At 52.9% G+C, this 23,202-nt stretch overlaps 1 protein-coding gene across 8 annotated transcripts; it reads left to right on the top strand.

Moving 5' to 3' along the window:
• Positions 1-871: 871 nt before the first annotated feature.
• On the top strand, positions 872-18,390 carry LOC129509103 (SLAM family member 9-like). Of its 8 annotated transcripts, XR_008664270.1 has the most exons (8): positions 872-993; positions 4,453-4,815; positions 6,351-6,647; positions 8,136-8,270; positions 8,445-8,535; positions 13,473-15,183; positions 15,344-15,620; positions 17,263-18,390. XR_008664270.1 is itself a non-coding variant. In XM_055324521.1 (6 exons), exons 1-5 carry the CDS (start codon positions 921-923, stop codon positions 8,501-8,503), a joined length of 927 nt encoding a protein of 308 aa, XP_055180496.1. In that variant the 5' UTR covers positions 872-920; the 3' UTR covers positions 8,504-8,535; positions 13,473-16,369. The 8 variants fall into 8 exon arrangements, 6 of the variants coding, with proteins under 6 accessions (XP_055180496.1, XP_055180498.1, XP_055180493.1 ...); XR_008664269.1 differs by lacking the exon at positions 17,263-18,390 and having other exon boundaries at positions 15,344-16,369; XM_055324521.1 differs by lacking the exon at positions 17,263-18,390 and having other exon boundaries at positions 13,473-16,369.
• The last annotated feature ends 4,812 nt before the right edge of the window (positions 18,391-23,202 follow it).

Below are 23,202 nucleotides of genomic sequence, written 5' to 3'. Positions count from 1 at the left end.
GGGATCTCCCATTAGTGGGTGGGAGTCGGGACAGGACAGGGCTGAGGGCTCTCTGGTCTGACGGGGCTCAGAGTGGGTTGGGGGAGCCCAGACTGGATGTGGGGACTTGCAGGAGGCCACATGGTGGGACAGGACAGGCTGTCCTCCTGTTGCCAGAGAAGCCTGTCCCTCTGCACCCCTGCCTGTGTCGGAGCGCAGGTCCATAGTGAGCAGAGCCTCCCAGGGAAGTGCTGGCTGGGGTTCTGCTCCTGGGGGGGCTGTGCCCTGTGCTTGGGTACAGGGCGGGCCCTAGGGTACAGACAGGAGGGACACGCCCATAGGGGCTGCGGGTGGAGGGTGGTGGACACTTCTCAGGAGAGCTTGGTTCTCGTTCTCACAGCTTCTTCCTTAGACACCCGGCAGTGATGCTCATAGAAACTCAGAAAGGAAATCTGACTGTTTAAATGGTGTAAAGACAGGACAGGCCCAAAGCAGGAGAGGCGCCCTGTCCTTGGCTCTAGGATGTGCCTCTGTGCCTGGCCATCGGCTGGTGCTGGCGAGCAGGGCCCGGGGCTGTTGGGGAGCCCAGGGACACAGGTCAGGGGCCCTAGGGGTACAGACTGGGGAGGTGAGACTACCAGGCTGCTTGTGAGCACAGGGTTGGGGCCTCCCCTGCACTGGGGCTCCTAGAGGGGGCTGTTCCTACATTTGCTCTGCAATGATCTCCTGATCCCACTGCAGGAGCTGAGATAACAGGAGAGACCCGAATGTGCTAATCTCCAATGGACAGAGAGGTCCCCGGGAGTAGGTCCTGCCCTTAGAGGGTGGGACTAGAGCTAAGGGCTCTTTGAGTGACGCCTTCCTCTCTTCCTCTGTGTTCTAGATGCTTCCCCTTCCCCCGCTCCCACAGCAGTGGAGGCCCAGCAGGGAGGCAGCCTGCCATGGGCCCCTGCTCAGAGGACCCCCACCTGGGTGGGGCCTCCTGGCTCCTGGGACTCACCAGCCTCCTCCTCCGTGAGTGGCCCAGGCTCCTGGGGAGGGAGGACCACCGGGCGGGCAGGGAGGCAGGAGCTGCGGGGCTGTCTGGTGTCCTTGGGGAGGAGCAGAGGAAGCAGCCCTGTGATATGGAGCACACGCGGTGTGTCTGGTTTCCAGCCCCGGGGGGAGCGGAATGAACACACGAGCTTCTGGCGGAGGCCAGGCTGGGAGCCCTGACCCTGGCTGCTTGGCTGCAGGACGGAACCCCCAGCAGGGGTGAGGCCAGGGGAGCCTGCAGTTCCCTGGGGAGAGGGATGGAGGAGACCAAGCAGGGGCTGCGGGGACCCAGGGTGGGGACGGGCACCCCCTGGCCTGCGATGCTCAGGGGACCGGGCAGCCCTTGCAGCTGCTGTGCCTGGGTGGGGCTGACCCAGAGCCCAGGGCTGAGCTGGAGAAGAAAGCAGGTGTCCTCTGGCTCCTGGGGCAACATGAGGCCTGACTATGGTGACATTCTGTTGGAAAAGGAAGGAAAGGCGGCCTCCAGAATTCAAGGGGTCTGCACCTCCTGCTGTATGTGAGACTGTGCCTGGAACAGGAGACTGAGGACAGGGGCTCCTGGTGGGGGTGCCCTGGGGGGTCAGGAGGGAAGCAGAGGGGTTCCCGGAAAGGGAACTGAAAGAAGGTCTGTGCTAACAGCGCTATTTTCTGTGTCTTACCTCATCAGACCATCTGCTTTTGTGTTACAAGTAAATAAGAACTTGAGATAGCTTTTTATTGTCTGTGGTGTTTGATTTGAGCATACTCTCTGAGGTCTACTCCCATTCTACGAAATTTCTGGCATCACTGGGCTTCAGTAAAAAGGGTGTTTACACATTAAGAACTGAGCTTTGCAGAACATTGAGACCCTTTTAAGGAGTAACTACATGTCAACAGTATGTGGACTTTGACTTTTCAATTTTTTTAATCAGACACATAGAGTAAATTATAATTTCCTCCATAAGCATCTGGGTAGGAAGAGAAAGAAAGAAAGAAGAAAGAAAAGAAAGAAAGAAAAAGAAAGAAACCACAGAACACCTCAGACCCTGCTGACCAGACAGCAGTGCTGGGAGGGAGGAGCCCCTGGACAGAGCAGGGGAGGGGGGTGCAGGGCAGGGAGGGGAGGGGCCAGAGGGAGAGTTTAGGATTCCCTGTGGGGGAAGCAAGGGACTGGGGACAGGGAATCCAGCTCCAGGTCTGCTCTGCCCTGTGTGACCTGCACAGGTTCACCCGATGGAGCCCCTCCTCTGGGAAAGGTCCCCTGGAAGTCCCCCCAGCTGTGACATCCTGGGACAGGGTGTGTCCCCCTGGTCTGGACTCTCTTGGGGCTTCTCCGAGCCTCTGCTCTATGTGGAACCTCCTGTCCTGTCCTAGTCCTGATCCTGACAAGTGCCGATAGCCAGGGAGCCTGTTTGGGGACCTTCAGAGCCAGGAGCCAGGCCTTTCGTCTCATGTCCTCATCCTTCCAAGAAGGGAGGGTTGCTCTCTCCAGGCCCCCTGGCGATCCCCTGGCCCTCTGCCCTCCCTGCCTCTGCTCCTGAGCAGGGGGTGCCAATACTGTCTGAAGGAGCCCAGCTGCTCCCTGGTGTGGGGACATGGAGGTGCAGGGCACCCTCAGGACAGGAACTGCAGGGGAGCCAATGAGAAGCTCTCAATTAAAAGCCTGGCCAGAGTACCCCAGCTTCTTTCTCCCTGCCCCCCTGGGCTGACCCCTCTGGCTGGGGCTCAGAGAGGGACACTGTGTGCTCAGGAGACTCGGGGAGCCGCCCTGGGGCAGGTGCCGTCCCGGAGACTGACCTGCTGCTCCTTGGGGACCCCCAAGGACACGGTCCCCCTTGGGGAACAAGGGCTGTGTCTCTGATTTATGCTTAGTGTCCTGTGTGTGCCACATTGTGCATATTTCACCATTAAATGAGGCCCAGGTGTTGACTGGGGTGGGGACGCAGGTCTACAGGACATTGTTCTGTCAGTGAATTCATGGGGTAGCCACCAGGTTCATTTACAGGAGAAATTCTCATTAAAATTAATATGGTATTGGAGGGCCCGAGTGGCCAGCGGGTAAGCGGCGGACTCTTGATTTGGCCTCGGTTCAGGATCTCAGGGTTGTTAATTGTGCCCCGGGTCAGGCTCCTTGGTCAGCAGGATGTATGCTTGAGAGTCTCTCTCCCCTGCCTCTCCACCACTTGCTCTCTGACTCTCTTTCTCTAATATCAATAAATCTTTAAGAAGAGATGTGGTCACGTGTGTTGATGGCAAACCAAAGATTTATCAAGAAGAGTTCGCTGGGGTCTCTCAGGAGGGCAATGAGCGGAGGCCGGCAGGAGGGGACATGACCTGCTTTGATCGATTAGACCCCCCAGTCAGTTATCCCTGCACCTACACACCTATGTGTGACATGTACACAACCGTGTGTGATGTATTTACCCACACATCTAGCAAACATGCACTCATATGTGACATGTGTGCCCCATGTGCTTTGTATGCACCCATGGAGGGTCAGATGCTCCCCCATTGGATGATCTATGTCCCTGAGCAGAGAGTCCATCCAAAGCAGCTCAGTGTGACAGTGTTTCCGGGGGGGAGGGGGACGGGGAGAAACTTCAGGGACATGAGAGGGAAGCAGAGCTGCAAAAGGGGCCATGTACATGTGTTAAGTAAGAGACTTCCACATGTGCTGACCACACAGACTGCTGGACAGAGGTGGCCCTCACCCCTCCCCATGTAGGCCTCTCCCTGGGTCAGCCCCCAACATGGCAGCGGGCTTTATCCCAGAGAACAGGACACAGGGTGAATGCAAGACAGAGTCCCCCTCTGTGTGACGTGCTGTCCCTGAGGGCCGTCTCCCACCTTAGCTGCTCCCTGCTCCCCAGAGGGGACTCCCTGGCTGCAGCCTCCACCCCAGGGGAGGGCGCCAGGGCCTGTGAGCAAGAGGGGTCTCTGCAGCCCAGTGAGCAGCTACCTCCAGCAGAAATGCTCTCGGTAGGGACCGAAAATGTGCTAGAGCTGTTGTTGGTCCAAGTCCCATGCACTTCATCCTCTTGCTTTTAGGGGTCAAGACCCTGCAGGTGAGAGAGTTCATGTGACCTGATCAAGGGGACACTCCACTGGGACAGGAGTGATTCCAGCATCGCTTCACATTCATGCATTCCCTGCCTTCCAGGAGTCAGGGAGCACATGGGAGGGATTTCATGACAAGATGGGTTCTAGGGGGGACACCTGGGTGGCTCAGCAGTTGAGCATCTGCCTTTGGCTTAGGTTGTGATCCCAGGGGTTAGGATTGGGTCCCACATCAGTCTCCTTGCGGGGATCCTGCTTCTCCCTCTGCCTATGTATCTGTCTCCTTCCTTGTGTCTCTCATGAATAAATAAATATATATATTTTTAAAAAAGATGTATTCTATGGTTTTCTCCTTTATTCCTACTGGAAAACCATTCACATTTTCTGTGTCCTATGCCCTAGGTGTTGGCAGCGCTGGGACCCAGAGTTCTGGAAACGCTGTTTCCCTGAAGGGGATGCAAGGAGCTTCTGTGTCGTTTCATGTGATCAGAAATCCAGACTTGCCTCCAGTAGATGAGCTGGAGAAGATATCATGGGGCATTGTATTCAGATCGAACTACATAGTCATGCTGCAGGTCTTTCCTGGGGCAGATGTTCCAGAATGGATCAACTGGCAAGACAAGTTCCAGAAGAGGGTCCATGTGTTCAACATAACCACCCTGAGGATTGACAACCTGACCCTGGAGGACACTGGGCTGTACCGGGCTCGAGACTCCTACACGAGAGGAAGACAATACGACCAGGATTTCCACCTGACTGTGTATGGTGCGTGGAGGCCCCTCCCCCAGCCCCAGAGCTCACCTCCTTCCTCTGTCCATGGAGGGTCCCCGCGCCCGCTCACAGGGTTCCCCCCAGACACCAGCCTTCAGATTCTCTCTTCTCCCCTGGAATCAGATGCAGGGTGTTCACCACAAATGCAGGCAGAGCTGAGAGTCACCCCAGGGATGGAATCACTTTGGTGCTTCGGGAGGGGAACCCCTGTGGGGGTGGGAGTGGGGATTTTGCCTTAACACTACTATTGCTACAGGACTCAGGGTTCTCAGGCTGTCCCTTAGCTGTCTGTGCTGCTGGGACAGGAGAGGACACCTCAGGGGCTCACACAACCCCACCTGAGGGTCCTACTGTGCTGTTGGGCAGGAGTCAGACCCCAGAGCCTGTGCCCTGAGGTCCGGGTGTGGGCAGGGCTGTGCTGGTCTCTGGAGGCTCTGGGGAGAATCCATTTCTTTTCCTGTCCCCCCTCCTGGTGGCACCTGCATTCCCTGGGTCGTGGCCCTTTCCTCCACCTTCACAGCCAGCACTGCTGGGATGAGTGCCTCTGGCACTGGGTCCCTCGGACCTCCTCTCCTGCCTCCTTCTACTTGGGAGGACCCTGTGATCACATGGGGCCCATCAAGACACCCAGACCATCTCTGGTGTAGGCTCAGCTGGTTAGCAGCCTCAGACCACCATTGACTTGGAATCTAAGACACCTTCAGGTTCTGAGGGTCAGCACTTCAGCATAGCTGGGGTCACTCGTCATGAAGTGGGATCCAGACTCCCACGTGTGGTTCTCCACCCTTTCCCCCGATCCCCTTTCAGCCTCAGCCCGAGCAGCTCACTCACAGACTCCACTGGTCCAGCTCTAAACCTCCACGGATATAGGAGTTCACATGGCAGTCCTTTCTCAGGATCTCAGGGAGCATCCTGCTCTCTCCCTGCACCCCGCTCTGCCCAGGGAGCTGTCTGCTCCAGAGAGAGTGGCCTTGGCAGCCTCAGGTCCGACAGATTCTAAGGATCTGTGTTAGCCTGTTAGCCTGTCCCCTGTCTTCATGGGTGGAACCAAAGTTCAGTGCGTATTCCAACCACACAGAGGGTGGTCTTTCCTAGGGGGCACCAAGGAGTCCCCCATAACAGTCTTTCATGGTGGGAACATAGGGCCAATTTCAGGGCTTGGGCGTCATCTGAACATAAGCACAGGCAGGCTCTAGATCCTGATAATCAGGCCCTAGACTTCTCTTTCTTCTAGGGGACACCTCGCTTTCTTTAACTAATTAGCTGTGGGTCAGTGGGCTCCAGCATTTATTTTTTCACGTGATAGTTTTAGTCTTTCTCAATCTACAGAAGTCACATAGAGCTGAACTCACTGGCTCCATCCTTATGCACCTGATGTATAATTGGTCACTTCTGTGTCATCTATAAAATGCTTTCACCATCCTGAGGGGGAGGAGGCGAGAGCTTCAGGGAGATTCCACAGGACAAAGCCTGAGGTGTGACATTTTCCACTCACATGACCCTCTGTCCTCTTGTCCTTCCTGCCGCAGAGCCCCTGCCCCTTCTCCAGATCAGGACCACGAATCTGTCCATCACCCCAGGCTGGTGCAATGTCACCGTGCAGTGTGACACCCCAGGAACCAGGGAGGACCTGACCATGTCCTGGGTGAGCAGGGGACTCCCCAGGGAGCTGGAACAACGAGAGGCCGCACGACCAGCCCCCAACCCCTGGACCCTGGCTCTGAGCCTGCCCCTGAGCCAGCCCAACGCCAGCCTCACCTGTGTGCTCAGGAACCAGGTGGAACAGAAAACTGCCACCTTGGATCTTGGGAACATATGTGGCCACAGTAAGTGCATCCTGCAGAGGGGAGGGGCTGCTGATGCTCAGGCAGCCCTGGGTGAGGGTTTTCAGGTCTGTCTCTTTGTTTATGGCACCACCTGCCACGTGGTCATCCCATCCAGAGTCTGGCAGGCACATCCACCTGCTTCTGCCCTTGGGTGTTGCTCCTGGGCTCCTCTCCCCCCCCCTCACCCCTGCTGGTCCAGGCAGCACTCAGCAGGGACCTCTGCCCACCCTCATCCATCATTCCCTGTGTCCAGGGTGGTTTTCAGGAGGGGAGTTGGGGGATGTCAGGAGTCTGTGCCACCAGAAGGGGTATGAGCCAGCGACTCCTTCAGGATCCAGGGCCGGGGGCTCCTCTGCCCAATTCTGGGCTCACGGACAACATCACCCCACCTGCTGGCCTGGGTCCCAGATGTGTCCTGCTGTCCTCAGCCCCCAGCCTCTGGTCAGGCTCCTCACTCTGCCCTCAGCCCTTCCAGGTCAGGACCCTCAATCCCCCAACCCCCGTCCAGGGACCCCTTGGCTCCAGCTGGCTCTGGGCCCTGACACCTGAGCAGTCCCCGGGGCCGCCGCTGGGGGCAGGTCGAGCATGAAGAGAGTTTGACCCAGGGGTCTGGGCCTCAGGGGCTCAGGTCTGGCAGGACCCGCTGCCATCCTGCCCTCATACCTGCCTCCTCTCAGGAGCCACCAGGGGCCCCCACACTGAGAGTGAGGCTCTGGGCCAGGATGAGCCTCCTCTGCAGCCCCAAGCCGTGGACGGCAGCGGCCACGTCTGCTTCTCCTGTGAATTCCTGTCCCTGCTCAGCCCCGGGCTGCTTGCTCACAGTCTGTGTTTCCCTGAGTGAATGAGTGACCCGGTGCTCCGTGTGCCCCCTCGGCCCTCCCGCCTCCTCCACCAGCTGCTGTGGCCCTGCTGCCTCAGTATCCCCAATCCCAGGGGAGCTCATCGCTCAGGGACCCAGTGGACCTTCTGGAACGATGCCCCTGCCTCCCTCTCACCCTCCTACCTGGCTCCTCCCTGCTTGGTCCCCCTCCCACCTGCCCCAGTGGGTGCTGGAGCTCCAGGGCTGGCGAGGTGCCCCCTCCCTGTTCATGGTCCTCCTTCCTGGAAGGCGGCACCCACCCTGCCTGTCTGCTCCCTGCACTCCTCCCTCAGGATGAGGTTTTCCCATCACCTCCCCCAGGAGGCCCTCCCTGACCACGTGTGTACAGGCTGGGAGCTCCTGTGCCCTGGGATGGCTCTGGCTGGCTCCCTCTGGCACGTTCTCACCCTCCTCCCACAGAGGTGTCCTTAGGGGTGGGCACCGTGTCCTGTTCCTCTCAGCACCCTGGCTTCAAGCAGGAGCTCGGGAAGTGTTGAGTGAAAGCACCTGCCTTGCTGCTCCCTCCTCAGCTTCTGAGCAGGTGTCTCCAGATGTGGTCACGTGCTGGGCAATGGGCATCTGTTCTTCTCTTGGCCCTTAACCTTCTCCATCTCTCTGTGCGAGGGAAGCAGATCCACAGGGACAGAGTGATGCTGACCATCTACCCGGCATCCTGGTGACTGTTGTGGTCCTGCTGCTGATCCTGGGAGCTGGACTGTTCCTCTGGAGGAGAGGAGTGAAGAAGAGCCTGGAGCCTGGGAGAGGCAGGTTGCACTTCTCCTCCCCGGGCCCTGGACCCTGGGCTCCCTTCCTCCTGCATTTCCTATAGGGGATGTCCCTGCAGGAGGTTGGTGGGGGCAGCCATGGCCTTTGGGTCATAGAGGGGAGGGTACAGGTTTCCAGGGCTCAGACTTCAGCTCCCTCTCTGTATGACCCAGGTGCAGGGTCGCAGGAGGAGCATAGGGACCCAATGATGGCATCCACTCTGCAGAGCTGAGCCAGCAGGGGTCTGGAGACAGCAGGGACCAGGTGAGGCTGGGAGAGGGGGCACCCTGGGTCCTCCCACATACCTCTGTGCCTGGGTATGTGCTTGTCAATCCCCATTATCCACAGGGTCTGATCCTGATGCCCCTGGAATCCTTTCCAGACACACAATATTAGCTACAAAATTCACTTCGGGGCCCATGCAGTGCTGGGTGATTAGGGGAGGTCATGTCAGCAGCACTGGGTCTGGGGGGGTCCCTCTGGGGCCTGTCTATCTGCTGCTGTGGGAACCTCTGTCTGCATTCCAGGGTAGGGGTGCAGCACCTCTAAAAGGGGAGACGCTTCTCACTACTGTTTACAGTGAGGTCCGCAGGCCAGGCATGGCCATGATGAGGATTTAATTGGAAGAAGCAGGAGAATCCGGCCCTCTGGGGACACTTGTGTCATGGGCATGATGCCTGCAGCTCTGGTCTCACCTCTTCCTCCTCTGACTGCTCTGGTGAGGGACTGGATGGTCCAAGCATCAGTTAGTGTCTATGCTAAGTGGTTCTGCACACGTTCACCATGAGACACACACAGTGGTAGAGCAAGAGGGAAACTGAGTCAATGTATTGGTACCAACATGTTCCAGGTCGGCTCAGCCTCCGCCCGGACACCCCTGGATGGACTCTGCTCTCCTCCTCATCTATAGGACAGCAAACTACCTTCAGACCCTCGCCCCCTGGACGCACCACTGTGACTCACAGCCTCCCACCCGGACAGTCTGAACAGCAGCCCACGGTCAGGCTGGGCCGAGAGCTATTCAGAGACGCGATGCCTCCGCGGCGGTCAGCGCGGGCTGAGTGCTGCTCTGTGGCCCGCACTGCTCTGACCTCGTGCAGGCTGGGACCTCCCGGGCCTCTTGCACACGCCGTGACGTGGGGGTCTTGTGCGCAGGGTCGGGTCAGTAGAAGGAGGCCTTGGAGGCTGACTCTGGAGGCCGCGCAGCTGGGAGCGCTGGGCCGGGACCCAGCCTGGGGATTGGGGCTCCAGGGCGCGGCCCCCCAGTCCTTGGCTGTCTGTCCCGAGTCCTGGTAAAGCTCCCTTCTGTCCTGTCCTGCTGCAAATGCCAGAGCCTCCTACTGTTCAGGAAAAAGTGGAAGTTTCTGGGTCCTACCAGTTAGCTTTTAACAGGCTGTGTTGATTGACACCTGCCTCCCTCCTTCTCTCTCTGCGGAGGATGCTGAGGTCCTGGGGTCTCAGTGAGGATTCCCCCCCCCACTGTAGGGGCCTTCTCTGGGTCGTGTCCTGTGTGCATTACTCTCCCTGGTTGTCTCTCTGACCTGTGCCCCTTCCCTGCAGCCCTCACCCCATCTCCCTGCCCCCCGGCTCAACACCTGAGCCTGCTCCTAGGCCTCACCTCACAGGGCCCCTAGATCACCAGGAGGTGACCCTGGTGGTACCCTTTCATGTTCCACACCCTGTGCCCTTGGGTCCTTACTGGCCACTCTCCTGGACCCCCCACACACCCACCTGCCACCCTCCCAGGCTCCTCAGCTGCCCCTCCAGGGCCCCTCTTCCCTCACTGGTGGTGCTCCTCAGGATTTGAGACAGCCTCCTTCCCATCTCCTGTGTCCTTTACTTCTGGGCCCCTTGCTCCCAGGGCTCAGTGTCCCATCCCAGCAGAGATGCCTAGGCCTGCCTCCGCAGCCGATGCCTTCTGCTAAGTCCCAGCCCTTGCACTGCAGCCCCTTGTCCTCATCCCTGCCCCTGTGTCCTCCCCCATCCTCTCCTCCCAGGGTCACAGCCCAGCTGCCCTTTCTGTAACACCTGGGATCTGGTGAGAAAGAGCAGGAGCTCCCCTCCCACAGGAAGGAATGCAGAAGTAATTACAATTACACAGTAAATGTACCTGTTTTGTTCATGGGAGAGGTGGGAGCAGTTTACCTGAACCCAAGAAATAATGGTAAGGTCACCTCTTGGTATGGGACGACTTTTCTCTCCTTATGTGCTCTTCCACCATTCCCCCAGGTGACACAGCTCCCTGCTATTCACCTGGATTAGTAATTCAAGCAGGACAAACTGAGTCTCAAATGTCCCTTCCTCTCCGTCTCCCAGCTGAGCCTCAGATTGCACTGGAAGCAGGTAGATCCCCTGAAAACAGAGGAAAGCAGAGAGGCTTGTCATCCCCAAACCTCCTCTTCCACACAGGAGCCCGCAGGCATGCACACACACACACACACACACACACACACACACCACCACCACCACCACCTTCCAGCCACACAGCTGCATGTGCCTCAGGACGAGGGCTGTCCCACAGACACCTAGATCACAGTGTCAGCAGGACTCTGAGTATCTGAGGACATTGTCAACATCTGGAAGGTGGCAGAGCAGGTCGGTGTCTGAATCTGCATACATTTCTGAGCTCAGCTCCCTTCCCTGCAGGATCCCTAGGGCTCCCCCTTGGTGCTGGTGGGGAGCAGTAAACACCATTTCTGGTCCGTGGGAGTAGTAACCACAGCGGGTGCTCACTGCCTCAGTAGCCACACCGCACACAGTCTGTGACAGAAGTGCCCCAACTTCATGTTTGCATGGTTCCTGTGTTCAGTTTAGACCAGACAGTAAGGGTGTGAGGATGGAGGTGAGGGCTCGAAGCCACAGCACCTCCCACAGAGCCTCAGGGCCCCCCCCCCCAGCACCGGGGCCCTGCCCCTGTCACCCATTCTGTTGAGCTCCACTAGATGCCTCCCCATCTCTGCAGAACACTCAAGACCCTGGTGCACTCCCCTCGACTGGGAGTACACACTTCTAAATCTGTGTTCCATTCCTGACTAGTGTGAGGGTGGGTCCCTTCCCTCCCTGTGAGCCTTCTGTCCTGCTGCCTTGCTGAACTCATGTTTTAGTCCAGGGATTTTTCTGTAGAGTCCACGGGACTTTCTGTGCAGACAAACATATAAATAGTGTCTATGATAAACACAAGTTTTCTCTTTACCATTTTAATCTATATTTTATTTTATTTCTTTTTCTTGTTATTGCACTGCTCAGACTTGCAGGTGAATGCTGAAAAGCAGTGGGGAGAGCAAACAGCCTTGCCTCCTTCCTAATCTTAAGGGGAAAGCTTTCAGTTTTTCACCACTTATTAGTGATATTAACTTCAGGGATTTTTGTCAATATGCTTTATTAGATTTATCACTTTCACTCTCTCTGCTCTTTTCTTTCTTATTTCCTTTCTTCCACTTGCTCTGGGTTTAATTTGCTCTTATTTTTGTAGATTCATAAGGTAAATGCTTAAATTATTAACTTCAAGCATTTCTTCTTTTGCAACATCCACCTGTCATCATATATATTTCCCTAAAGCACTGGGTTATCTTGTTTTCACTCATTTTGAATACTTGTCTTTTTATATCCATTCACTTCAAATATTTAAAATTTCCCTCGAGACTTCCTCTTTGAGTCATGAGTTATTAAGAAGTGATTTGTTTAATTTCTGCATGTTTGCAAATTTTCCTGTTATTAAATTCTACTCAAGAGGCACCTGCATAGCTTAGTGGGTTCAGTGCCTGCCCTTGACCAAGGTCATGATCCTAGGGTCCTGGAATTAAGCCTTGCGTCAGAATCCCTGCTCGGCAGGTGTCTGCTTCTCCCTTCCCCTTGCTCATGCTCTCTTTCTCTAATGAATAAAATATTTACAAAAATTTCTACTCTATTTCTATTATGGTCAGAGAAATATGTTATTTCAAATATATAAAAATACTCACGGTTTGTGTTAGTACCCAGGATAAGACAATACTTTGGGGAGTTCTCCAGGTGCACCTAAAAGGAATGTGTTGTCTGGTGTTAGGGTTGAATATTCTCTAAATATCAATGAGTTTGAGTTGAGTCATGGTCGTATTTATTGTGTGTGTTCTTGGTGATTTTCCATTCCCTCGGGCCACTCTCGGGGGAGGATGCTCTGCTCTCTGACTGTGACAGTGGATCCATGTGCTTCTCCTTCAGATCTGTCAGCTTTGCTTCATGTGTTCGGTGCTTTGCTGTTAGGCGCTCACACACGTCGGTTTCTTCTCCCTTGTTGCATACTTGACCTTTCCTTATTATGTACTTTTCTTCTTCATCCCCAGAAATGTTCCTTGCTCTGAAGTCTTCTCTCTCTAATGTTAATTGGCCCTTCTAGATTTCTTTGGATTAGTGATTTTGTAGTGTGATAATTTATTATGTGTATCAACTTGGCTAGATTCCAGTGCTACGAGTCACGGTCAAGCATTATTCTGGATGTTTATTTGAGGAGATTTTGGATGAAATACACTTACAGGGATGAATGTTGAGTAAAGCAGACTGCCCTCCACAGTGTGGGTGGGCCTCATCCAATCAGTGGAAGGCCTGAGCAGGAGGAAAGACTGACCCCCCTCAGCAAGAAAGAATTCGACAGCAGGTGGCCATGGGACAGGCACTGCAGCACAGGCTCTTCCTTCTGTCTCCAGCCTGACCACCTTGGACTTGAACCCCAGCAGCGGATCTTCCCTGGGTCTCAGCCTGGCTCACCTGGTGCAGGCTCTAGACCCGTCAGCCTCTCTAGTCATGTGAGACCCTCCTGACAGTAAATGTCTCCATGCTTATCAAGATCCTATGACTCTGTTTCCCTGGAGAATCCTGACTCCTATCCACAGCCCAGCTTTCCCATCGTTTCTCTGCTAACTCAGTGCTATCAGGCCACACTGGGAGCTGTGGTTACAGGGTGACATGGGCCCTTCTGTATCCTGTTGTCTGGGTGCTCCTCCACCTGAGGTGCTGCCTGGCCATCCTCTCCTGGTCCTGCTCCTGCCCCATCCCAGCGCCCACAATGAATGGCCCCACAAAAACCACATCACCCTGCTCTCCGTGCAGGGCAGTGGTTTTCCCTCGGGTGATTTTCCCGAGATTCTGTCTCACCCTCTTCTCATCCTACCTTCTCTCCCACTCTCACTGACTGTCCCAGTGAGTTTCCTGCTCCCTTGTGGTCACAGGGGACTGGCCAGCCTGATGGGGATCCCAGGAGACCTTCTGTCCAGTGAGACCACAGCCGGGGCATGAACATCACTCCCCAGAACTGGATGCAGAGGAAGAACAGGTGAGGAGGAGGAACTGGGCAGAGATGCCTGGACATGCTTGTCCTTCCAGCTCCTGAGGTTCTTGGGACAAGAAGAAGGTAACACATGTTATCAGTGCTGCTCATCAGAGCAGAATTTCTTTCTTTTTTTATATTTTATTCAAATTCAATTTGGCAATATATAGTATAAAACCCAGTTAAAGGCAGAGTTTCTTTCTTTAAGAGTTTGAGTAAATTCTGTTTACAACAGTAAAGGACCAGCTAGGAGAGAAAGGGTGACAAACATGGACAAAATTGTGCCCTGTAGCCGGAGTCCAGCCACAGCCTGGCTCTTCACTTGCCCCACACCCGGGGGGAGGGGAGGGAGGCTTGAGGACACGAGAGGAGCCGACTCCCCGGGAAGGCCGGGACCCGTGGTCCCCAAGAGCTGTGGCCCTGACCATCCACCTTAGAGGGCTGCAGGAAGGGAAGCTAAATGGCTCCACGATGCAGACAAACCCAGGGGATGAGACCTGAGGCTCCATAAATCTCTCAGTGGATCAGTCCTTCCACTGCGCCCCCATCCAGGTGCAGTGGGGGGACCCAGGAGCCTCGGGCACCTCTAGTCCCTCTGCCATGTCGCTCCCTTCTGAACCTCCACGTTCGTGGGCATCAGTGGGATGGACCAGATGCTGGGTCCTCGTCGATCGACTCTCTTCCAGCCTTTAAAGTTCCTGCTTCCTGACTTCTTTTGCAAAAGTGAACAGATGGAGCGTGTGTGAGGATGGATCTGTCCTCTGCTTGCTTCCCCTTCTCAGCTGCTGCCGGTGCTGCTCACCAATGCTGCTCGTGCTCAGGGGTGTCCTTAGTCTCAGTGGTGTTTCTCCCTCAGGAGCCTGTGGGCAGCCTGAGGGTAGAAGCCTCACCTTGTTCTCTGTCATATTACCTATGACTTCTACAGAGTTGTGTCCTGGTAGCTGTTAACAATTGCGGTTTGGAAGATGTGAAACATTTGCTCAGACATAAATTGTCCCTCTCTGGACTGCTAGGGGAGACCAATGAAGCCTGCATATCAGATCCACAAAGTTGAGTGTCAGTGTCCCTGCTGACCCCCTACTCAGAGGTGCCCACCTGTTTCTGCCCGGAGAAGTTCCAGGGTCTCCCATGAACGGATCTGCGCAGTGTGCATCCAGCCAGGGGAACCCAGCAGTGTGTGACTCACTATATGCTCCTAGGATCATGTTTCACTCCATCTGCCCTCATGCTGCTCTTCCAAAGGGACTCCATCACATCAATCTGACCAAGTGAGAAAGAAGTAGGCTGCACACTAGTTGTCCTGGCACCAAGAAAGGTACCAGAAATGGATTATAAATCCCATGAAAATCAAGGGTCTTGACATCATAGTGAAGTTTTTAGGGGTCCAAGCATTTGAGGGAAGAGCAGGATATCCCTCCAAATTGAAAAGCAAATTTGTCTTCCACATATGCCCTGTCATGAGGAAAGAGATATGGTGTTTTCTAAGCATGTTTGTGTATCTGGAGTCACATTTATCACAACTGGGTGTGCTATGTCACTGTATTTACCAGTAATCAACACAACAGCCAACTTGGAAGAGCAAGAGAAGATTGCTACCTGGTGCGGGCTACAAGGTAAGTAGCTCTGCTTTTGACTCTTATGGTCCTGGAGCCCCACAGGTGTTTGAAGTGATATTGAGCTATTTAATTGCTCCTTGGGGCCTGGTAGAAGCCTCTGATATTAAGCAGAACCACATCTTCTTTGGAAAGTAATTTTTATCTCATATAATTTTAGGCTTGATGTTGGGCTCTAGGAGACACTCAGCCGTGCACCTTGGGACACACCAAATGACTGTGTTCCCCTGCCAATTGTCCTCAGCTGCACATTTCCTGATCCACGAAATCATACAATCAATCATGTCTTGTTCCCTTCCATTATCACATGGAAGTTACATACAAGCCTAGGCCCAGCAGGACCTGGTGACACTACGAAGTTGCACCAATGGGCCCCTTACAATCCCGATGCATCTGCTCTTGCTGCCAAGACCATCTCTAATGCTGGTGGAGACAGGGTGAGAGGACATATGGAGATCCACAGAACCTATATCTGCACGTGGTTAAATCCTAAGTAAAACATATTCAATTGTCCTAACTTGAAATCTTGTCCTGGTAGCATACTGAGGGAGTACATTCCAAAAAGTCACTCATGAAGCTATGAGCTAGACATTGGTGTTCACCCAATGGATCCACCTGTCCTTAAGATTCAGAAACCTTGCTGGCTGGGGAAGGAGGCCTGTGGCCAACCCTGGGCTGATGGGGGCCTCCTCCCTGCTCCACTTGCTGCCCAGAGTCTCCTGAAGCCTGCCTGGTGCTGACAGAGGAACTTCCACCAGGCTGCTCTGGCTCTGCTCCTGGAGGACACCTGGTCCCAGGAGCAGCAGACATTTGCAGAAGCACAGTGCCAACAATGAAAGACAGGCCACAGTGTGGTTAGCAGGTGAGGAAGTGACAGGTAGAGAAAGTCTGCAAGGTCTGCTATCAGAGACCATGTATGAGTTTAAAGCTACAAGTGCTCTTTCTCTGTGAAGTCAATGCCTGGTGGGATTCCCACGAGCGTTTGGAAAAGTGAGACTTGCACGTGAGGCTTGTGAGTACATATCAACCATAGGGAAGGAGAGGCCTCTGCAGATGTATGGGGATTGGAGAGATGTATTTACTAGAGAGTGACAAAAAGTTGCAGAGCATTGTGGGAGAATCTTTAAGCAAGTCTTACAGGTGAGGCCTGGGCTTCAGTAGTCCAGCCTGCAAATTACAGTACAGAAGATTTGAGGATGAAGTAGAGATGCTGGCAGTTCACCAGCAACTTGTTGGGTGGGACACATCAGTCAGGAACAGGGATTGGGAGGCAAATGCAGGTATGCTAAGCCCCTAAAGTTAGATTTGTGCAAATCAGCCTTCTGGTGGGGAGACAAGGAGTGTCCACCTCTAGCCTCAGAAGCAGCCTCAGCCCAGATATGTAGGGAGCACTGTCAGATGCAAAGGCCACTAATTAATCTCTGTGCACGTGGGATGGAGCAAGGAGTTGCCACAGGTATGAGCACCTGCCCTTAGTACCTAGCAGTTCTCATGCATGTCGTGTAGATTCAGGCAAATCAAAGTGCTGCCTGGATCCTGGAAGGCAGAAAGTCCTAGTGGCTTGTTTCAAGTTGAGGCAAGAAAGTATAGTATCAGCACGAGCACCAGAAGCAAATCCCACCCTGAGAGTCCAGGAATTAAAACCAGGAAATGAAGAGGTGTCAGGGTGATAGGAAGTTTGAGACGGAGAGGTAAAAGACCTGAGTAGATAAACTTTTCTGCTCCCCTTGGCAGAAGGGCATCTAGCAAAGGATGCAGTCTTCCAGCGTCGACCCTGACCTGCAGCGGGCAGGCTGGATGAGCAGACCTGCTCTAAAGCCCAAATGTGGCTGGTTTTGATCCAATAACGGTGGCACATGTCCCACTGGAAATCCCAGCACCTCCTGCTGGTACAGGGGGGACCCTGCCTGACTGGGTTGGACAGGTGAAGCCATGTTTGGTGAGCCAGTGCCCAAGTTCTACCTATTTCCCCCACCCTGTTAGGAAAAGGACAATGTGTGAGATCTCACAGGACAGGACAGCCCTGTGTCACAGCTAACTATTGTGGTTTGTCTCCTCATTTCCCACCCTGGGGGACAGAATGTGCAGGGAGCTACAAGTACTCCTCCAAGAAGATGTGATAAGACACAGAAAGCTTTATTCACCAAGATTCCAGAGGTTCGGGAGGCAGACCGGTCCAAGGAGGACACAGGACAAGTATTCAGAGCGGAGAGACTGTACTCCCCTTTGAAGGAAGTCTACTTGTTAGGGGAGGCTGTCTTGGTGAGGAGGTGCACAGTGAGGGGTGCCGGCAAGGTGGTCAGGCCATGCATCAGCCCCCTTAGGGTCACCTTGGATGCCAGATGGAGTCACCAAGCTGGCCAGGCAATTCGCTCAAGTGGAGCATTTAGGCGGGATGCAAAAGGGGCAGATCTGAAGCCCGTCTGGGTTCCTAATGGAGAAAGCAGAAAGGGGGCCACGAGGCTGCAGATCTCAAACATTACCGAAGCCTGAGGTCAGGTTGTTCATCATGGGCTGCAAAAGTGAGGTTCAGGCTAAGTTTAATGAAGTTCCCATCTGAGTTACATAAAGATGACATTCCAAGAGCTGCAGGAGCAGATGAACTCCTGGCCATTGGGTTTTCAGGGAGCCCGCAGCAACACGAATCAGTCATGCCTCTCGCAGGAACTGAGCTGGTGTTCCTCCTCCTCTGAGCCAGGGCCACCCCCCCCCCGCCCCCGCCACGGCTGTGACCCCAGACAGAGCCCTTCACTGTGAACCCTACAAAGGAAATGAATCAACAACTTCCCAGAACATTCTGAACAACCACTTCTCTCTCTCTCACCTCGCCCAGCCCACGTGACTAGCGAGCATTTCCCTTGGACTTTTCTTTTTAGTTTGACTTGTACTCTGTCCAGAAGAAAACTCAGTCTCTCCCTCGATGCTGTGTCACAGAAGCTGTCTGCAACCGCTTGCGCCCTGTTTCACACATCTCTGCTTCTGACTATTCTCTACAAGCCAAGTCTAGGGTGGATGATTGGGACGGGAGAGAGGGAAAGTCTTTCCCCTGGACAAATTCCTTTTTGTCAAAGCCAACAAGTGGACTCGAATGCACTAGTCATCAGGGCAGTAAATGAAACAGGATGCCATCTTCATATATCAAACTGACAATCAGGAGAATAATGTCCAGCATTGGCGAGGCTCTGGGAGAATGGGAACTTGTGTACATGGTGGTGGGAATATAAACACTCACAGCCTATCTGGGAGTGAGCTGACAGTATGTTGTAAATGTAGGATGCACTTTGACCTTGACATTAAAAAAAAAAAGATTTTATTTATTTATTTATTTGAGAGAGAGGAAGTGAAAGAGCATGAGCAAGGTAAGGAGCAGAGGGAGAAGCAGGCTCCCCACTGAGCAGGGAGCCCGATGTGGGACTCAATCCCAGGACCCTGAAATCATGACCTGAGCCGAAGACAAATGCTTCACCAACTGAGCCACCCAGACGCCACCATTTTGACCTTGAAATTCTACTTACAGGAACACATTGCAACAGGAGCAAAGCCTTATCAATGCTCAAAGAAACATGTTTAAGGATGCTATTGCTGGAACCACTAGTTGCCTACCCAGTGTCTATTTTTTCCATTTCTAACTGTATATTTGGTGGTAATTAGGTCAGTTATGAAACAGACATTTCCCAGACCTTTGCAAGACAGAGGGCTAACAAAATGCAAGGAAGAATTCATTGCGTGGAACTTGAGGAAAAGCCCTCTCACCCTTCCCCTCTTTTCTTTTTTGTGGTGTCTAGACCTTGTGCATGATGGCTAGAGCCATAGCAGCCATTTTGTGACCTTGAGGCAGGAAGCCACACACTAAGGAACAGAAAAATACAAGAAGTGTAGGACCTCGATACCTCATTCCTGCCCTGAACTGCTTGCTTAGAGATTTTTTCTGAACACCAGAGAAAAACAAACCCATGGTTTGTTTAGGTCAGCATGATTAGATCTCTTTCAAGGGCAGCCAAGTGTGCAGGAGCCCCCTCTTTTTGAGGGTTTCACAGTTGGCAGCCAACCACAGTCAGGAAGTAGATGACCCTCCTGATGCATGCTCAGAAGCTCAGTAGGAGGTGGCCCCATGCTGTGTCACAGTGCCTATGTCATTCCCCTCTCTTCCTCTCATCACATGGGCATTTTATCATCTCACAACATCATATGAAGAAGGGTGAGTGTAGGACAGTACAAAATTTTGAGAGACCACATTCACATTGCTTTTATTACAGCATATTGTTATGATTATTCTGTTTTTATTAGTTACCACTGTTAATCCCTAGCTGTGCTTAATTTGTAGATTAAAATTTATCACAGATATATGTGTATATAGGAAAAAACAGTATATATAGGGTTCAGTACTCTGAGCTTTCAGGCATCATTGGGGGTCTAAGAATGTATCTCCCAGGAAAGGGACCCTTACTGAATTCTTAACAACGCTGGTTGGAACATTGCTTTAAAATAGAAGAATAATATAAGCAGTCTAAATATCCCTGGTTTCCCCTTTCTTGAGGTTTCCCAGCTCTGGTCTCAGTAGGCAACACCCTGACACTCAACCTCTTTCTCATAGCAAAACTTGAGCTTGGCTCTGTTTGCACACATTCCTCCCACAGTGCCAGAGAATCAGATGTGTAATTCAACTATTTCTAAATTCTTGGTAAAGAAGACATAGAGTCAACCAGAATCAAGAATTATAAGCTGTGTATAAAACCCAAAATTATATAAACAAAAACTGAGAAGTCAGAGAGAGAGCAAACATGCTCCATTTTCACTGAACTAGGAGCAGAAATAGCCATCTGGTCCTAGCATTGAGTAGGGACAAAGTAGGCCTAAACTCATTATTTACAGGAAACTGCTAGTAAAATCGAAAAAGGATGTTTACCTTCAGAATCACTGGGAGGCGGAGAGGCAAAGAAAGTCTGTGTAAGTGGTCCATCAATTGTATGGCAAAATGGCAAAAGATAAGTTAAAATACTTTAAGTGGGCAATCTCACACATAATAACATATTTATTAATTTGTGAATTGCACATTTTAAAGCAGATGCCACAAATTAAACCTGGTAAAAATAGGAGATATTCATATCCAAGAAACAAACAATATTTTAATATCTGGCAGTTTGTGATGGCTTCATACAACATTAGCTCATCCTCCAAGGCTCAGAATGTGTTTTGAGTAAGAGCTCTATCTCAGCAGTAGAGGCAAAGCTGTATTTCATACAGTCTTCTTGACTAGTTGACAGGTTTGAATTTTTGAATAAAAAAATCCAGGGCAGGGGGATCCCTGGGTGGCTTAGCGTTTTAGCGCCTGCCTTCAGCCCAGGGCCTGATCCTGGAGACCCGGGATCGAGTCCCACATCAGGCTCCCTGCATGGAGCCTGCTTCTCCCTCTGCCTGTATCTCTCTGTCTCTCTCTCTGTGTCTCTCATGAATAAATAAATAAAATCTTAAAAAAAAAAAATCCAGGGCAGGGACATCTAAAAGCTAGGGGAATTTAGAATGTTTACATCATTCCTCTATATAAAGCCATGTTACACAAACATCCATGTCTGTTAGAAATACATGTGGGGGCTAGTCAGAGAGATCTCATCCTGGTGACTTCAACAGATGGGAATCTGTGGTGAGCTTCTTGTCTAATTTAATTAGGTCATCTGTTCTGCCTCATAATTAGCAGACAAAGAACTCTGCCAGGCGCCAAAGAAGGGCCTGCTCCATCTTTTTTTTTGGTTCTTGTCTCATGTGTGTTATCTTCAATCTATGAATGTTTGGGACTATTTGTTGAGAAACAAATCAACCTGGTCAGTTAAGAAACATCCACACTTCCTAGACGGCAGGAATCTGGAATTGACTCAGTGAAAGCAGGGCCACTCAAGGGGTAGTTCACTCACACATGACTCTGACCAACAGATCAAACCAGGGTGCCAGGCAAATTCTATTACATGTTCAAAGAGGGCTTTTTTCCTGATCAAAATAAAAATATAAATAGATGTATATTCATATTTTCTTTGTATACCGCAGTGGATCATCTCACATTGACACACTTTGGAGACCAGTACTTTATCTACAAAGATAAAGATAAAGATAACGTTTTCATTTTATTTTAAAATGTACAGAAAAACATACACAGAGGAACCATATGTGAACGCTTGTGAGTGCCTAAAGCATGGGCGGGAGACCTGAATAGACATTTTTCTAAAGACACGCAGATGGCCGATAGGTGCATGAAAGATGCTCAGTTTCACTGATGATCAGGGAAATGTAAATCAAAACCTCCACCTGTTGAGGGAGGGGATGTACAGGGCGGAGGGAGGGCTTGTGGGGGGTGCAGGGTGAGGGGAGGCAGAGGGAGAGACCTGTCCCGGCCCATGACAGGGATGAAACGGGGAAGAGAAACTCAAGGTCCCACACTGTGGACTCCTTGTGGGGCAAAGTGTTTCCTTTCCAGACCCAGACGCCCCAGGACAGCCTCCCCCTTCGTGGGGGGGCAGATCAGAGGGGTGGCTCTGGGGTAGATGTGACCAGAGCGGGGGTGCTCAGGAGGCAGGTATGACCGAGGAGGGTGGGTAGCCGGGGGCTTGCTGGTGTCAACATCCTGATTTCTCCAGACCCTTCAAGGGTTGAGGAAAGGAAGGGGGGCCAGAGCCTTTCTGGGATGCCTTCAAATTCCCCAGGCTGGGGAAACCACCGTCACCCCCCTCAGGAAAGGCAGTTATTTATGTGTTCTGGGGCCCCAGGCTGAGTCATCAGTCGCTCACAGTCTCACTGCCCAGAGTCCTGTTCTGTCCTCGGAGCTGTGTCTACACACTCAGGCCCTGTGTGCACCCCCTACACGTCCCCAGCCTGCTTGTATCCCGGCTCCCAGGCTGAGGGCAAGCGTGTGAGTGACGGACCAGGACAGCCTTCCGTTGCCCTGGCATCAGAGACAGCTGAGCTGTGTCACCCTCTGCAAATGTGGGGTGGGGCAGGAAAAGGGAAGTTCCCTTCTTATCGACTTTTCCTGGGGTTACAAGCTGTTTCTAGGCTCTTGTGGGTGGAGGGCGTGTCCTGCAGGCAGCCTCATGTGAACCAGGCTCCACCTTGGTGGCCTGGACCTGCCCTTGTCCCCACAGCACCTTACTGGCACATGGTGGGGGGAGGGGAGGGAGAGGGAGCTGAGTCTGCGGTCGGACCCACTGGGTCACTAGTTCTGGTTCTGTCCCATATTGGCCGGAAGATTCTGGGCAAATTGTGCATGTCCTGGAAAACTGGCTTTACCTTTCTCGGCTTTGTTTCCATCACTTGTGAAATGGGTATAGAATAATCTGAAACTCAAGGCGTTATTTGCAGATTGAAGGAAAGACTGCCCCTCCAGCCAGAGCCTGACACGGGGACATAGATCACTCATGGGTGTGATGTGACACATGTCTCACTGAGGAAAAACCTGCCAGTAGTCACAGGAAAAGAAGGAAACTGGGGTGGTTTCCTTGTTTCATCATTGACAGTTTGCCCACGATCCAATGGTTTAAAATTAGAACAGGATTTCCTTTGGGGCCAGAGGGGGTCCTGGTGGGAGACAGATGGCACCCTCTCCTCTGCCCCCCACCCCTCTGCCTCCATCGTTGCTACATGAGCAAGGGCGTGAGCACAGGTGGCAGAGAAGAGACAGATAAGGTGCATGAGCACGACAGATGGTTGTCCTCACAGGAAAACACACATATGCAAATGGAAAATTCTGGTCACCCTATTTGCCTGTCAAATTAACGCACTTGTATCTCTTGTATTGAGAGTCCTGAGTGCATGACAGGGGTGGGACAGGCACTCTCATGTCTTATGGGTCAATGTCCCCCAGCTCCGGGGTCAACCCCAGGCAGCTGGAAGGAAGACTGCCCCCCCCCCCCAGCTCTCTGAGCAGGTAAGGCCAGGACAGAGGGCCATGGGGCTGAGGGTGCAGGGAGCCGCCTGCCAGGCTGGTCAGTGGCTGTCCCCATCAGTGGTGACCCGGGCTCCTTCCTCCCCTCT

Source organism: Nyctereutes procyonoides, unplaced genomic scaffold, assembly GCF_905146905.1.
Source record: "Nyctereutes procyonoides isolate TBG_1078 unplaced genomic scaffold, NYPRO_anot_genome, whole genome shotgun sequence".
Classification (NCBI taxonomy): Eukaryota; Metazoa; Chordata; class Mammalia; order Carnivora; family Canidae; genus Nyctereutes; species Nyctereutes procyonoides.
The sequence above is the reverse complement of the archived record's forward strand: the minus strand, read 5'-3'. Positions and strand labels throughout refer to the sequence as shown.

Excerpts from the sequence above, each read along its gene's own strand:
- LOC129509103 (XM_055324517.1), top strand. The coding sequence starts at position 921 with ATGGGCCCCTGCTCAGAGGACCCCCACCTGGGTGGGGCCTCCTGGCTC. Across the intron at positions 994-4,452 it reads ACTCACCAGCCTCCTCCTCC|GTGTTGGCAGCGCTGGGACC; the intron begins GTGAGTGGCCCA and ends CCTATGCCCTAG. Across the intron at positions 4,816-6,350 it reads TTTCCACCTGACTGTGTATG|AGCCCCTGCCCCTTCTCCAG; the intron begins GTGCGTGGAGGC and ends TTCCTGCCGCAG.